This window comes from Aythya marila (assembly GCF_965140915.1).
Source record: "Aythya marila genome assembly, chromosome: 4".
Taxonomy (NCBI): domain Eukaryota; kingdom Metazoa; phylum Chordata; class Aves; order Anseriformes; family Anatidae; genus Aythya; species Aythya marila.
In genome coordinates, this window is record NC_139045.1 from 60,697,891 (window position 1) to 60,714,775 (window position 16,885).

General features: G+C 39.8%; 1 protein-coding gene across 2 annotated transcripts in view; it reads left to right on the forward strand.

Moving 5' to 3' along the window:
• The first annotated feature begins 6,888 nt into the window (after positions 1 to 6,888).
• Positions 6,889 to 16,885, forward strand: part of FAM184B (family with sequence similarity 184 member B) — a 39,590-nt gene continuing 29,593 nt past the window's right edge. The window contains exons 1-2 of one of the 2 annotated variants that reach the window (XM_082758844.1): positions 6,889 to 7,031; positions 7,432 to 8,324. In XM_082758844.1, the coding sequence (XP_082614970.1) occupies positions 8,190 to 8,324 (135 nt within the window). In that variant the 5' untranslated portion in view covers positions 6,889 to 7,031; positions 7,432 to 8,189. The remainder of the gene's footprint in view (positions 7,032 to 7,431; positions 8,325 to 16,885) is intronic. The other variant, XM_082758843.1, reaches the window with a different exon arrangement.

Genomic DNA, 16,885 nt, shown 5'->3' on the forward strand with positions numbered 1-16,885 from the left:
GAGGGAGTGACCGCTTGCTTTCCGCTGGGGTTGTGGCTAGGTTACAGGGTTTGGGATTTTCTCGTTTTAGGAAGGCGTGAGGTGAGCTCTATGCCTGTGCTGGCACACACTTTGTGGCTGTTCTATAGCGAAGGGCCAATAAAGGCTGAAATTAAAAGGAGATGGGCGATCTATGAGGTATAGAGCTACTGGAGTGAGTCCAAAGGAGGGCTATGAAAGTGATGAGGGGACCTGAGCACCTGTCTGCGACGACAGGCTGTGAGAACTGGGCATGTTCAGGCTGGAAAAAAGACAGGGGGGAGACTTCATCAATGTGTATAAATATCTGAGGGGAGGGTGTCAAGAAGATAGAACCAGGCTCTTTTCATTTGAGCCCAGTGACAGGACATAAAGGCAAAAGGCACAAACTGAAGCATAGGAGCTTCTGGCTGAATATGAGGGGGCACTTCGTTACTGTGAGGGTGACTGGAACAGGTTGTCCAGAGAGGTTGTGCTGTCTCCTTCTCTGGGGATACTCAAAACCCACCTGGATGCCATCCTGCGCAGTGTGCCATTGGTGATCCTGCTTGGCCCGGGGATTAAACTAGATTTCTTCAGAGATCCCTTCTGACCTCAACGTATCTGTGATTTTGTTATCTTGGGAGTATGGACACACTAAGAGCTGAGACGAATGTTTAGTTTTAGTGGTCTACGTATATGCAAATAGCTGAATATGTCTGCAAAACCCTGGCACTGCCCACAGCACTCTGCCAAAGTCCTCTCCAGATGCAATCACCCAGAAAGATGTGTATAGCTGCATTTTTCTCATTGGGAGCCTTAGACCAAAGCAAGTGGGGTAGCAAGCCAAGCTCTGCCTGTGTCTAAAAGCAATAAAAACCCTTTCTTACTGAAACATCGTTCTGTTTTGTGTCATTTGTAAGGGGGCAGAAATTACAAGAGTTGTAGCTGCCTTGTTGGAAAGAATATTTGTGTTCTTCCAGATTACATCTTTTCTAGTGTAAATTTTCCCCTGCATTTTCAAGCATTTGTCATAAACCTACTGTATCCATTGAAGTATGAATAAATTCTGTATCTCATTAAGGGAAAGGTCAAATAAGCTGAAACTCCAGAGACATGGTTACAGAACGTGCTGTGAGAGGGGGGGATACTTTACAAGAAGCAAGGTGCAGTGTATGATGAGTCGGGTGGAAACATTCTGAGCACTTCCTAATTAGAGACAACATTCAAAAATGTGGACATAAGTTGTTCACTGTGAGCCCTAGGAACTTAGGGTAGTTTATCTGTGTTTAGGCTTATAAAAACGTGTCTAATAACCTCAAGTGACAATAGTTATTTAGTAAGGACGGGTGACATACCATTATGAGTGAAAGCGGGTCAAATAGGCAGAAACCATGCTGAAGAAGTATTGGTTTTGTGTTTGTGTTTTGTTTTGTTTTCTGAGGAAAAAAATAGATGAACACTAGGGGTCAGTATTGTTTCATATCTGAATCGTCACAGTATTTAGTAGATTTTTATCAACAAAATAATGGAATGATTTTCCATTTACAAATGTGTCAAGGATTATGGGTTATATGAGCTATTTGTGGAGAATGGACAGAGGCAGCAAGAAAAAAAAAATCACTTATACATGTAGCAGGGAGATTTTTCAGACATCATACTACCATACATTTCCATATATTCAACAGCTACCTACTTTTTAAAGACGAGTCATTTGTATTTTCTATTAATTGGTAAACCTGTGGATCTGGACTAATCCCATTCTGCTCCTAGAGAGCAGGAAATGGATTCTATATGTTCAAGTATATTAGTTACATAGAGTCATATTTGTTAAAACATCTGTGTCTACTTTTTTTTTAATTAGAGAAACAGCCTACAAAAACACTGTAATCAACAGTGAATCCTCAGTGAGTTTTTGTTTATTTATTTTTAAATTCATATTTTCTGGGAAAAATATGATGTGTAATCATATTTCTATTTAAGATATTTGTGCTGGAAAATTAAATTCATCCAGCTTTTTTTCCACCACAGTAGTCTGTTTATGAAGAAGAGCATTGAAATGGGAAGAGAACAAGTAAAACTTTGTGATTCTTGTGACTTTAAAAACCCAGGACTTTTATTTTAAGTGAAACTAATAATGCAAACTGTATTACTTTTGGTTCACATTTAGCAATCGAGTTGTGTCTGCCTGCATCTCAGATCTACAGATGGAGATTTTCCCCTGTGAATACCTTGCAGTCCCTTATGATCGATTTCATCCAGGATGTGAGATTTATTTCTTCAGTCTGCTTTAAATATTTCTGCTAGGCTTTGTGTTTCTAGATTGAAATGGAAGTCAAGCTTCTGTTGTGACAAATTGAAGTCTAACCTGGTTAGACATACTGGCTTTCAGGTAAATATGCCACAGCAATCCAGATTTCCATGAAGTGTAACTATCTTCTTGTGATAATAGCTACTTACTTTGTTTAACTGGTGGAAGGATTTGCTGTCAGAGTTTTTGCAGGTCATGTTTCAGAGCCCTGAGTGTGCTATTAAGCCTTAATGGCCCCTGAGCAGCCTCCCTGGGGTTTCCAGGCTTTGCCCATGGGTCCTGGTAACCTCATTTCAGCTCAGCCCTGGGACTCCAGTCCTGGTCTGAAATAAATGTCAGGACTCAGTGAGAGCCAGCTGCTTCCAGAGGGATGAGGAGCTGAGGCAGGGCAGGACAAGCATGAAGGTAGTGACTATACCAGCTTGGGCCCAGTCTTGCAGTGCCGAGGGGGGTTGAGCAGATCAGGCCAGGAGGAGCTCACAGACCTAACTGAAAAGGAAAGCAATGATGACAATCAGATCTTGGATGCTGCTGCAGGCTTTGGAGGGAAGCATGCTGAAGATTCTCGCCTTGTCCTTCCAAGTAGTGATCTCATCTGTTAATGCTGTCTCTTTCTGACTGTATCCGTCTCTTCTGATGGCACTGCTCAAGAGCCTTTCTCTTTCCTTTGTCAGTCCTGTTATGTGAACAGATACACAGCGCCAGTGAGCAAAACTTGCTGCATGCCGTTCACTTTGTGGTAATTTCACTTGTAAGTCACTGGGTAAAAAGCAGGTTAAAAAAAGAGAGTTGTTGCTATCCCATTTAGTTTGTGTTCCAGGGCTTTTATAACTGTTCCATCTGGTTGGTTCCAGCTTCCATACTAAAGTATAAGCACAGGAATACTTCATCCATAATAGGGCCATCATTATGCAGTAGTAATCAGAGATTCTGTATGCCACATTCCTCCAAAATGTGTGTGTAAGGCAGCTATAAAATTGCATACGAGTTCTCAAATAGTTACTATTTTTAGTCAATGAGGAAATCAGCCCCACTTCGGATGAGTTTTGAATTGGACTCTCAAATCCTGTTTGCCTTATGAAGGGGGAGGAAAGGAAAATTGTAAAATAGTTACATAATCCCATCATTGTAATTACCCAGGATATACTAGTGACAGGATCTCTTTATGCTTGTCCTTTTTCTGGCTTTCAACCCCTAAACAAGCTTTACTAGAAGCAGGATAATGAACTAGGTGGGGAGGATAGCTGTTCTGATGGATCTTCTGACCACTTCTTATTCCTCTTTCCGGTGTTTTGTTTTTTTTTTTTTCTTTCTTTCTTTTCTTCTGTAAGAAGGAAAAAAAAAACAGTCCCTTAATTCTATACTGAAATCAAAAAGGTAGTCCATGATCAAAATGAATTTAAATGGAGATCAATAACGAGACTAGTGATCTATGAGTTAAATTAGCATTTCACTTAGGGATGCATCTTCCTTTGTTGAGACACTGACTTGAGAAGTTGTAAATCTGTTTTACTGATAGGGCTTTGCCATTTGAAATCTACCATGACAGTTAATGACTATCTGTATTGTTACACCATTTTCAAATGGAGATTTTATTGGGCTGGAAAACATCAGTAGAGTCTAATCTGGGGGATCAGTTTAATTTTGCCCTCATAAATAAATTAAAAAAAAAATCCCACTGGCTTCAGTGGAACTGGTATTCAAATAAATAGTGGAAGAATTGGGCTCTGTATTAATTGTGCTTTGGGAAAGCTGTTTGCAATACACTAAACTAAGGACAATGCTTATGCATTAAACATTTGCAGCAGAAGTATCTTCTTTGTGTCTTAGAATTCATGAATTGTGGCCATTTTAATAGCAGCTAGTCTTACCTTGTGTATCCTACACATTTTTTTCTGTAGGTATAAATAATGCTGGATTGATGGACTTATGTTTCAGTTGAGATAGCGAGGATAAAATGGGTGAATTTGATGGTGGGTCACACCTTATTTTAATTGTATTGATGTTTAAATCATTAAGAATTTGAAAGATGGTACTATGAAAGCTTTCCAGCCATTTGTTTCAGTCATGTAAGCAGAAAGCTAATTTGCTTGGTGGCAAGGATTTTGTAATCGTACCTAGAATTGCACCTTCTCCCATTTGTTGACCCTGATGATGTTGACTTAGAGGCTTTTTACTGACTTTGATGTCTTTACTGACATTAAGTGATCAGCTGCCAGAGATTGTTTCTGACATGAGTCACTTCTATAGACTAAATGTGTGACAAGAACAAGTGCTATTATGCTAACCAGGCAATAACAGATTGCTTTGGTACCATGGTAAAAGGATAAGAACTCAAAAGTTACTTAACTTCGAGTGCAGGTTTTTTTCTAAGTTTCTTTTCTTTGTGACAGAGGGAAAAAGGTAGTATACAAATATTATGGAAGGATAATTTATTTATTTTTTTGTTCTCCTACAAAGAAGGAGAACTCACCAGAAGTCCTGTTGACTTCTACACTGACTGAGAACAGTAAAAAATCCTTCAATACTACATTATCAAAAAACAAACAAACAACAACAACAAAAAAACAGACCGGACAAATTTTGGGAGAATGTGATGAACAGAATATCTAATTTTTACTATGTAACAATGTCTCAGTCCTCCATCAAAGTAAGGGAAAGAACATACTCACATGTAGTGATAGTCCACGTGCTGTGTTGTTCCAAATGCTAAGGATGAGGAGACTAAAGCTTGTGGAACAAACATCTCTAAGCTTCAGTATGCACACCACAGTCAGTTGAGTTAGGAGGACTGCAAAGGAGGATATAAAACTTACAGAAGCTGTAGTGTAGTCTGCATATTGAACAAGCAGCAGGTACTGAAAGTGGAAGGCATATAGTCTTCTATTCATATGACACAATTTTGTTAATAAAAAAATGAATTAACGCACTTGAGCAGCAAAGCTATAAACCTGTGTACAGTTGCTAACAGACTTGAAGACTATAGTGCCATAACTACCTTCTCTTTCATAATTTATGTATAACAAATGCAACAATAATAATTCGAGCAGAATTGTGTATGCATGTGTGTTTTCTGTTTAGACTGTTCTCATTTGTATTTTAAACTGCATCTTCGCCTTGTACAGCTCCAAGTTCAAGAACATTTTTCTCATCCACTTATGTGCTCACATGGTTCACTTAAAATCCACTTTTGTATAGTACCTGCTTAAATTACCCTTTGTGATGTTCTTGCTTTGTCTTCTTATCCACAGGCAACCCCTAGATTCAATTAAAAGAAAATAAAATAAGTCAAATTCTCATTTAAAATCTCTGCTGAAATTCTGTTACTGAAATCAAGTGTTTTCCTGAGTAGCAGAACTAATGAAACCTTGAGCTTCCTGTGAAGTTATGTTTTCTGGTTGCATTTTTTGGTGCATAAGGTCTGACCAAAGCTTTTCCAATGTTTGAGCTGTTAGCTGACAACTCTTGTCTGGACTCAGAATAAGAATAATTTATCAGTGACCAGTTATGTCCTGCTAAAACACCATCTTGTACCAAAGCCTCAAGCTTTTCCTTCTAATCCCCCAAAACATATTAATGGACTATCTGAAAATAACCTGTTGTTTATTGCTTTCCCAGTGTACCTGAAGTTCTGTGCTCCTCATCTGTCTGCCAGTGAAAGTGTCTCAAGTCTCCATCCAGGCATGCATTCAGGTCCAGCGATGTACTACCCTGCTGTTCAGGGGAAAAAAATAAAAATAATAATAAATAAAAATAAAAATAAAAATTGCTATCTCTGTATTAGAGTTGTAATACAGGTAACTTATTGCAAGTATTTTTAAAACCCTTTGCATTTATCTTAATAGCGTTCTATTTTCATTCAATTTTGTTCTTTTTCTGAGGAAACAAGGTAGCTAGGAAACAGTGCTAGCCCTTTGTGTTCTCTTGATTGTCCTAATAAGCTTGCCAATTTTATCAAAATTATGTATATAATTAAGTTCCTGCCTTCTTTTTCCTCAAGTCAGTGACCATGTAGAGACGATAATAAAACCATACATTGGCAGAGTTGAACTTTTGTGTGTGCACATCTTTATTAGATACCAGGCAACTGACAATGGAGTGTCCTTATGCCATAGTCACAGAAAAAGTTCCAGTCCCAGGCAGCAGCATCTCAGACACTAATGCCAATTAATGAAGATACCACACTTAGGTATTACTTTGTGCAAAGATTGTTTCTTATCTTTTCTTAGTAATGTTTTTTTCTGGGCTAAATTCTCTTCCCTGCTTAGTATCTAGCATCAGTTGTGACCATCTTCATTTTCCTCCCTGGTGTTTTCTTTCTGCAAGTTTCTCAGTCAGTCTTCACTCTCACTCCTGGAGTGAAGATCTGCCTCCAAAGCTTTGGAGTCCCTCTTTTTCTCCCAGCAGTTAAAGGGTTTGGTTTCTCTGTCCCAAGATCTTCTCTTCTTACATCTTCTCACTCCTCCCTCTCCCCCCTGCTGCCTGGAGGCATTCTTCTTCTGCCCAATCTGTTTCCTCTTGAACTGCTTATTCTTAACAGGACCTTATCCCTTTTTGTCCTCATCGAGGATTTCCCTTTTTCTGCAGATTCCTTTTGCTCTGCCCTTAGCTGACACTGGATAATTCTCCTTCCCAACTCTGAGCACAAGAAGCTCTTTTTCAAAGCCACGGCAAGCAAAGTGGAAGCTTCTAGCTGGAGAAGGACAGGAAGTGCTGCCAGGAGGTGAGAGGGGGCCGGGGAAGCCGCAGTACCTGCGTGGGACAGGGGGAAGAAGCAGCTCTGTTCCCTCTGTACCTATCTGGGCAGAGATGGGGCTTACTCTCTGGGGTCCCTTGCACTGGCTGTGGTGACACATCGCAGGGTGTTGAGCAGCTCTCAGCTTCTCCTACCTGTTCATTCTCCTTTTTCTTCTCCACCTCTGTTTTCCCCCTACTTTGCTTTCTCCTCCTCCTCCTCCTGCTGTCTCCTGGGCTTGTTTAAACATGTCCAGTAAGCGTTTCCTTCTTTCACAACACTTTACTGAACCATTTAAAAAAAAAAGTCGCATTTTAATAGCTTGCCTTTTTTATGCCTTTTTCCTGCTTTTGCTGTGCTCTAACCTATTTATTTTTACATTTTGAAGTGTGGTCTTTTTGAAGAGAATAAGTAGCTGCAGATGAAGAAAAAGAGCCCAGCAATATTGTCCATTTTCTTCAGGCTTCTTTCCAATGTGTTTAGTGCATCTGAGGGGAACTGGCCAGTCTCTGGATAAAGCAGGCTGAGCGGCTCCGGGACACCTTTCCGGGGCTCAGCTGTGTTTGAGGTGGCAGAACTGCTTCGTTCTGCTTTCAGCAGAGCAGCAAAAATTGAACTAGCTTTCCTTCATCACTTTATTGGTCCATCTGGACTTTGAGAGCACTGCCAAAATAGCAGAGCTTGTGAAAGGAGCTATAATCCTCCTCTGACGACCCCTGCGATCCTTCAGCAGTCCAGGAAGGCAACATGATTTAATCTGCAGACAATCTCTCTTATTAGATCCCCAGCAACATCTGTGCCGCTGGCTCAGCGTATCCTGTGGGGAATTTGTAGCATCCAGCCGCTGGCATCTTCTCCTGGCGGAAGCTCAACCATTTGAAAAGAAGGGGAGGAAAAAAAATAAATAACACGCCACGATCAGGAAGGCTTGCACATGCTGTTCTCTGCCTCCTCGCCTGGGTGTTTTGCTGAAGGACTGGGACATCTGCACAGAAGGGAGAGAAGCAGCTGCTGCAGCTTGCCCTGTTTGGGGCTGAAGTTCCTCCAGTGCTGCAGGGGTTTGAGTGTGGGGAGGCGAGCAGCGAGGACAGGCTCACGCTGCCCAGAGCATACACAAACGGACTTGATTAAAATATTTCCAGCCTAATGGCCTCCGGCATAAACAAGCTTCATCAGCCCGGGACTTGCAATGGATCTAAAGCCCTTCGCAGCAGCTCGGCGGAAGGCTGCAATAAGGAAATTCACATGAAAATGTGCAAGAAGATTGCCCAGCTCACCAAGGTAGGTCTGCCCCTGGCAGCCTTCCCAGCGAGGTGAGGCTGCCCCAGCCCAGGCTTGGAGCTGCCTCTGCCCGTGGCCCCTGCCTGGGAGGAGGGCAAGGAAAGCGCCGCTCTCCTGTAAGGTGCTTCCTGAGAGCATCCTGTGCACAAACTTTGCTTCCAACAGTTCCCTGCAGGTGCTACAGAACAGCTTTAGCGGGTTGTCTATGTGGCTGGCGACCTGGGTTTCACACTCAACAGCTCTTATTAGGGGGGAGCAACAGGTAGAAGAGTTCAGGCTATGCAAAGACATAGGGTTTGTCTTCATGTCTGCAGTCTGCTCAGATGAATTGACCTTAGGGGCTTTTTCCTGGAATTACCAAAACGTCATTTCACCTGTATTTTATAGATCCTCATGTGATTTTGTTGCAAAGCTGCAGCCAAACTGTGGTGCTAAAGAGTATTACTTCTTGTCTCGTGCTTAATTGTAACTGATGTGCATAAACGGAAACTCATTAAATGACCTTAGTAAAAGACAAGAGTTGGAGAAGACAGAACTAGATGACATAATATATGGTACTAAAACTTTCAGTCACTACCAAGCTACACTAAAAAATGTTTGAATATTTTTTTCTTAAAAAAAAAAAAAAAAAAGAAAATCTGTAGCAGGTGACAGTTACCTTTTAAGCTGTTTTTATGTTTCACCTTTGTTAGTGAGAAAAAGCTATTACCTTGGTTTATTAACCTCGCTTTTACATGTTCTGTATCTTTACTGCATTTTTGCAATGCAAAAACAGTGACTATAAATGCAGGTCAAACAAGAGGAAATCATTAAAATGTTTGAGTTAGGATGGCTTGATAGAACAAATGCCATTGTTCTCATCTAATGATGACTATAGATGATAATTTATATCAAGAATTATACATAGACAAGAGCTACCTAAGCATACACATGTACTAACTGTATATACTTACTCTACTGTACCTATGCCCATGCTTACTTACCAGTGCTTTGGTTGTATGTTTCTATAAGAGCACCATAAACAGTTTGATCCTTACTTTTAGCCCACAGATGCACACACACATTACTCTTTAAGGCAGGTGTTGATTCTGCTGTAATTGTAAGCTAACTGTCCAAGTACATTACAATATATTTTTTTATTATTCTTAGAGAGAAGCACTTTCTGTTTATTAATACCATTCCCAATTCCTCAAACAGAGTGAAATGTGCATGGAAAGATGTCTGTAAATCAGATTATGATTTTCCTAAATTTCTTGGTCTCTGGTATTCAGTTGCTATCTTAGATTGATATTAAGTAAAATTTGACCATAAGTACCACTTAAAAAAAACAAACAAACAAACAAAAAAAACTATTCCCTTTTCCAACAAAAAAGTAATAACTGTGTCTCTTGTGCTAATTGGAAGCTGATTATACTTCAGATTAGAAGAGCTGAGGAATTACCAGGTCCCTCTTTCTGAGTAATCCATTTCTCAACATCTGACCTAGAGCATATTGATGGGATCTGTGCAAAGAAACCCTTCTTCAACTTTTCAACTCCACAAGCTGAATTCATATTCTGTAGAGATCTCTGTGCCTTCCTTTTTATATATCATGATTCTTTTCAAAGTCTCTCTAATCTCAGCTCTTGAGAGAAAGAATACCTCATTCCATATAAAAAACTATTAGATTACTTTATAAAGATAGGCTTAGAGTTGGGGGAGAAAAACTTTGAGAGCTATTTTCGCAGCAGAAAGGCAAAAATTTTACCTCAGTACAAAGGTTTCTGGAAAATCTTAGGAAGGCTTTCATCAAATGATATGTTCCTGATGAATTTCTACTGTTAAAAGGTGGGTGGGGTAATTTCTACTTTTAATAGAAGTCCCCATCTGGATACTTTTAAGTCATCTGAAATAAAGTTGTTTTATACTTGAAACTCAGAAAAGTATTTCTGAAAAGCAAATCATTCTGTTTTAGAATGTGGCTTTTCAAGAACCAATTTTCTCTGCTTTAACACCATGATTACAGAGAACTTGGGGCAGGATTTGAATTTTAATCATACACTTTCTTTTCTATACTCTGAGTATACTATTGCTATACCAACAGCAAACAGCTATGAAGTAAAATCTGAGATTGCATTAGCAGAAAAATGGGTATATGAAAAATGTGTTATAATCCATTTTGGCCTAGGAGCTTTGAGAGCTCCCTTTCAAATCACTCTCAGTTCTTTTCTGTTACAGTTGGGATAACCATAATGAATTCATTCTTAGTTTTAATTTGCTCATAGTGCTCTTGTCCTTTTTCTAATAGTATGATGTACTCCTATCTGTTATACAATGACAACTTTCTGTCCCAGCAATGACAGAATGTAATTGATGGGGAAAGAATAATCTCCACATGGACAGTGGGACTGAGTGCATCCTCAGCAATTTTACTGATGACACCCAGCTGTGTGGTGTGGTTGACACACTAAAGGGAAGGGATGCCATCCAGAGGGACCTGGGCAGGTTGGAGAGGTGGGCCTGTGCAAACCTCACGAGGTTCAACAAGGCCAAATGCCTGCACCAGGGCAATTCCAAGCACAAACACAGGCAGGGCAGAGAATGGATTGAGAGCAGCTCCGAGGAGAAGGACCTGAGGGTGTTGGTTGATGAGAAGCTCGACATGAGCCAGCAATGTGCACTAAAAGAGGGTAGGTTTAGTTTAGATATTTTGAAGAAATTCATTCCTATGAGGGCTGCAAGGCACTGGCATATGTTGTCCAGAGAAGCTGTGGATGCCCCATCCCTGGAGGTGCTCAAGGCCAGGCTGCATGGGACATTGAGCAACCTGGTCTGGTGGAGGTGTCTCTGCCCATGGCAGGGGGCTGGAACTGGGTGATCTTTAGGTCCTTCCAGCCCAAACCATTCTCTGATTGTATTCATCCACTCTGCCTTGTGGCAGAAGGAGAAATTAATACAAAATGTTTAAATTAGGTGTGTGATACAGAGGCTGCTTTGCATTCTGTTTCTGTTACATAGTCAGAGGTGGCTGCCTCCTACTCAAAGGCAAAGGAGCAGCATGCAGAGGCATCAGTAGCAGAACCAAGCTGGGTGAGGTGATGGTTTCTATCAGCAGCATGAACTGCCGATGACATGGTACAATGTTTGTTGGTATTGGGAACCTCCATAAGTAATCAGGACACAGAGGTCTTGAAAGCAACTCTCATTTTACTGTCCTGCAGTTTCTGCTTTTTGAGAGGTAGAATACAGCAAATTTTCGCACCTTCAGTCATGTAGTGCTTTTTCTGTTCTGCACCTTTCTGGCTGTAGTGGTAAAAATACAAACCTCCAGAAAATCTGCTTCAGGTGGCAAACCACTGCTTTTTGTAGCTCATATGGAGGCCATTTATGAGTTTTTTAGAAGCCTGGCCCTCCTTTTCAAAGACTGACTCTTACCACTGTTGACATTTCACCAAGCACATTTGTTCTGTTGCATGTTCAAGGTGTTCAACGCAGCCTGCATCACGCCTGCTCCATTCTGCCCTGCCAGTACCCGTCTGTCCTTGAAAAGGGTCTCAGTGCTTGGAAGTCTGAAATTAAAAGTGCAGAAGTCAGATGGTAATACTCAGTGGTAGTACTCCTGTATTGGAATAGCTATCCACTAAACTGAAAGTGAGGAAAATGAATCTGTTTGAAAGTGTGAAAATAAATAATTTTAATCACCAAGTAATGGAATTGGAGTCTTTTATAAGCAGAACTGACTTGAGGGGTGACTTGGATTTCGCAGATGAAGAGAAGTACAATGTGGAAAAACTATGTATTCAGTATGGCATATTTATAAGCTCAGTCAGGTTCTTACTTTCCCCCCTCCTCCTACTCTCCCTCCAAAAAAGTAAGGTGGCTTTTACAATTCACAGCAGAATTAGCAACAGACTCTTGTTTACCATTAAACATCTGGCTTCCCACATTTGAAGTACACTTATGGAAACATGGCAGGATTTTATTGTTCATTGTGCAGTTAAGTTTATTCTTTTAAAGCATTAGCTCATGGTACTAAATGAATATGAGACTCACCAGGTTTTGTTTTAAAAACATATTCTAAAAAAGAAATTACAAATTAAAACCTGAAGTTTTTAATGCAAGTAAAAAATGTACAAGACCTGGTAATATTAGTGACTTTGGATGAGAGATGTCTGGGTCTTCTGGCTTTTGACATTAAAATCAGGTTACTTTGCAGCTATTTCCCAATGAACTTGGCTTTGAGTTTTCAGAAGATAACTCATGAGATTTAAAAAGTAAAAAAATTCAAACAGAAAAGTTCTGCTTCCAGATGGGAATGCCCATCCGTAGTTGTCATTCACATACACAGGTGACACACTTGTTTGGTGGATAACTTTCTGTAATATTTGAATTAATAGGGACTTATGCTGGTACATTTTCATGATTATAGCAGAATGCACAACTTCGTGCCAGTGATGTAGTCTCCATCAAACACTGCACCCTTGGTATACTCTTTTGTGCATGCCAATTCCTTGTATTTCCAATATGTTTAGCAATAACATGGAGTTTAAAATATGTGGTGAATTTTACAAGAAGCATTGGGCTCCCTGCTGCCTCAGGCTATGGGTTTCTAATATCCACTGGCTATTACAGGATTTTCATCTGCTTACAGGTTCTCAGGACAGTTCTTTTCACTTGAGATAGGACGAGGAATGCAAGTGAGCTTTTGAAGAAGAGTGCTTAGGAGAGTGGATCAGCTTTCAGTGAAAAGGCAGCCTGGACAGAGCTGGCAAGCACTAGGGACAGTACAGATATCCATGATATTCAGGCTTCTTTTCAAACCTCTGCAGTGGGGCTCAGGCAAACCTCATGTTCTAGACTGCACTTCTGGAACCAAGCCTAGTATGAATAACTAGGATGGTGACCTTATCTGGTTGTCAGAGAGCTCTCTAAGTCACAAAAAAGTTCTGTTTCCTTCTTAGAGACAAATTCTTGGAGACCAACGGAGGAATATTTTTAATGAGGAGAGATAGTTACTCATTTTCTCTAGGGGTTCATGTGACTCTTTATTGGGAATTTGGGAGCTGTGTTGTAAGGAACACATTTTAAGTTGTAGTATTTCTGTTAAATAGATTTTTATTTTTTAAAAAATCAAGCAGTCTGGTGAGAATTCTGCGTATGTTGAATCCTGTGGGTCTAAATGGAGGAACAGAGTACCAATGCAGGGAAAAGTTAATTGCTGGTGAAACACAGTAAACCCTTTTTTTTCATCTGCAGGGGAAAGAAACGTCAAGTGGGAGCAAGCATGCTCTTTTTGTACAAGAAGCAGCATAGGCAGATGTTCCTTAATGGCTCTGTGTGGAGCAGCTGAAAATGTTACGTACTCTGGCTGCTTAACACCACCAGTCACCAGAAGGTTTATCGCCCTTCAGCTCAGTCAGCAGAGTAGAAAATATGAATATTATTTAATAAGCTTCAGTGGGAAATGAGTCAGATAAGCAAAACCCACTTTCATTAGTTGTTTAAGGAAGAATATCTGACTTTTGCACAAAAGTGTATGAGATACACTAGAATATTCTCCAGCCCTGCAGAGAAGGATAAGGGGGTTCTAGGTGACCTTTAAGTTCCCTCCCCAAACCATTTTGTGATTCTGTTATTTAGTTCTATTAGTTTCACTCTAGAGGTGGAAATTTCTGGGAAGAATTAGCAAGTCATCTGTATGTGCGTGAGCACGTAGATTATTTACACCACTTCAGAGTTTTGCAGGATAGCCGTATATCAGATCATTTAACCTTTCCTATTTTATTTGCCATAAAAAGTGGCTGATAGGTTTAGGATGGAAATATGATCAAGGTCCAATGGTTTACTCTGGAAGCACCCAGCAGCTGAGCAGGTGTAACTGTCTGAGCATTCCTCTTATCTGCCCATGTTCCTAGCTGAAATATCTTGCCTTTCTTAACTAAGTTTAAGTTAAGTGACGCTATTTACTATGATGTATTAACAGTACTCGGTAACCAGTGCTTGCTGTGCCCAGCTGATGTGCAATTAGTTGTTATGCTACGAGCTCTACTGTGTGCTCGAGGCTTTTTGATGTCAGTTCTCTAGAGAGGTATTCAGCATTCTACAGAAATGAAGCAAAATGGAGCAGCATAAAAACTAGGATCACGCTTTTGGAGCTACAATATTTTTCCTTTGGGCAAAGAGTATAAAAACTGGTTTCCATGTAGGCAAAGTAAGAAAGAAAGAATCATTTTATAAAGCTGCTTACATTTTGTCCTAAAAAGACTAGCAAAGTCAGCTGTCAATATCCCCATGATGTATTTCATGATGCATTTGTTTAAATTATTTTTACCTACAATTTTCTATCAGGATTTCAAAGGTAGCATTATTGTTGCCTGTCAGCTGACAAAAAAGTGCAGACTAAGATTTCTTAGCCTGTCAGCAGTACCATTTCCTTACAGAGCTGGAAGGGAACTCCCAGATCATAAAGTCCACGTGCAATGTCATGTAATTGTGTTAACTAGTCAGAAACAGTATTAAAGCCCCTAGTTCTATTAGGAAGTAACCAGAATCTTCTTATTTAGATGGCTAGAAAATGTAATTTAAATTAATTCAAGGTATATGAATGGCATCTATGTATTGGAATTACCTTCTTAACAAACAAATTTGTTACCAACTATGTCAAGTTTGCAGAAAATCTGACAGCCTTAGTAATTGACAATTAAAAGCTATTTCATAATGGAAAGTGTATATCAAATTTATCAAATATATCACTATCTTGAGGCCACCATGTAAATAATGTATTTATAAACAAAATGCATTTTGTTAATACACACATTACAGGCAGTGGGTAATAAAATATCTAGTGGTCCACTAATTGCACAAAGGAAATTTGCAAGGTTATAGTTTATCATGTTCAATCTTTTCTTCATGGATAATGTCCAAAAGTACCCTTTTCAGTGACTTTATTACTATACCTTTCTTCTAACATTTTCTTTAAACAGTATAGAGGAGTCAGCATTTTACAATGCAAAAGATTATACCCAAGTCAGAAGTTATTGCCTACTCAGCTTTCCCACTTAAATACTCTAAAGTTGTATATTTAGGCTTTGGAACACTTCAGCATTGCATGTGGAATATGAAGTATTTTTATCTATAAAGCATTGTGTTCTTGTTTTCCCTGAAGTCATGTTGCCTTAGGTAAAAAAGTGTTTGTTTTACTAAAACAACAGTTACACTGAGGTAGAACTACCTCTTCTCCCAAGTCTGAAGTCAGATCTTTAACACATTAGCTCTCACTGTAACAGCTCGCTTGTTTTTCCCAGGTGTGCACCACCAGGCTGTCTCTGTGTGCTGCTGAAGACCACTTAACCTGTGCTTTTAGTAGTAGCAGACCGAGAGCCATCAGGAGATGTGTGAATTACTCCAGTACCAAGACTGAGTTAATTTATCTTGCCACCCAGTGGGACACATTAGGTCAGGTTCAGTTGTGCTGGTTCAGACTTGGCATTGTACTTACTGTACGTGCACTTGTCTTCCAAGGGGCTCAGGGGCAGCAGAACATCACATAACCCTATTACTGAGGAAGCACTGCCTTTATTTTGTAAGGGAACTACAAGCTGTCCGTTCTCAATTTGGCATTTTTTCTTAAGATCATGAACTCAGTAAAATTCATCTGAAGTAATATTGCACCTTTTTAATGGAGTTGTCATTCAGAACTTTGTATGAAGTGGCCCTTAAGCACTTAAACACAGTATTAACTTAAAACTGATCACTAGCAGAGCCGTTTACTATTGTAATTGTCTTTGGAAGTTACAGTATTGGGTTGTGACTCTTCACTGACAGTTGGAGGTTTATATGAGAGCTACCTTTAAATGTAAATATGAGGTTATAGTTGAATATCTGGCATTTTTCAGGAGGAGGGAACTACTAGAATTTGATAACAGGGCTGTTTAGATTTGATAACAGGGCTGGTACTTTTAAATGTTTTTGCTTAATATTATCGTTCTTATTAACATGCTGATATAGCTTAGTATTTTATAAAAATAATGAAACGCCTCAAAACTATAAGGCAGGTGCTCTTGGAAGTGCTCCTTGCAGTTCTTACCTGCTGATCTTCCGGATGTACTGGGACACAGTGCAGCTCCTGCCCTCTTGCATAGCCAGGGCATACAGGCCAACAGGCCACAGTGATGACCACTGCTTCCTGGTCCTTCAGGGAAGTCATGGTTTGCAACACAGATATGACACTTTGAACTTTAATGCTTAAAAATTAAAGATCAAAGTATACATAAAAATTAGCATAAGCATTAATATTTAGGCTAGCTCTTGCGTATTTGCTTAATAAGAATGTCTTCTTGAAATGTGAATGTGAGTAGTGGCTATTTTTGGTCAAGTATTAAGGTAGAAATTGGGGTATGTGAGTAATACTGTAGTATTGCAATGTCTGTCCTTTGGGTCTTGATTCTGTCTTTTATGATACTGCTTTGTGTGGAGGGAGAAAAACGGAAAGAAAAAAAATCTTTTAAAAAGCACTGTGCTGACAAAGACTTACATGAGGACAATCTGGGGCACATCTGTGGCAGTAGTTCATCTCTGATGGT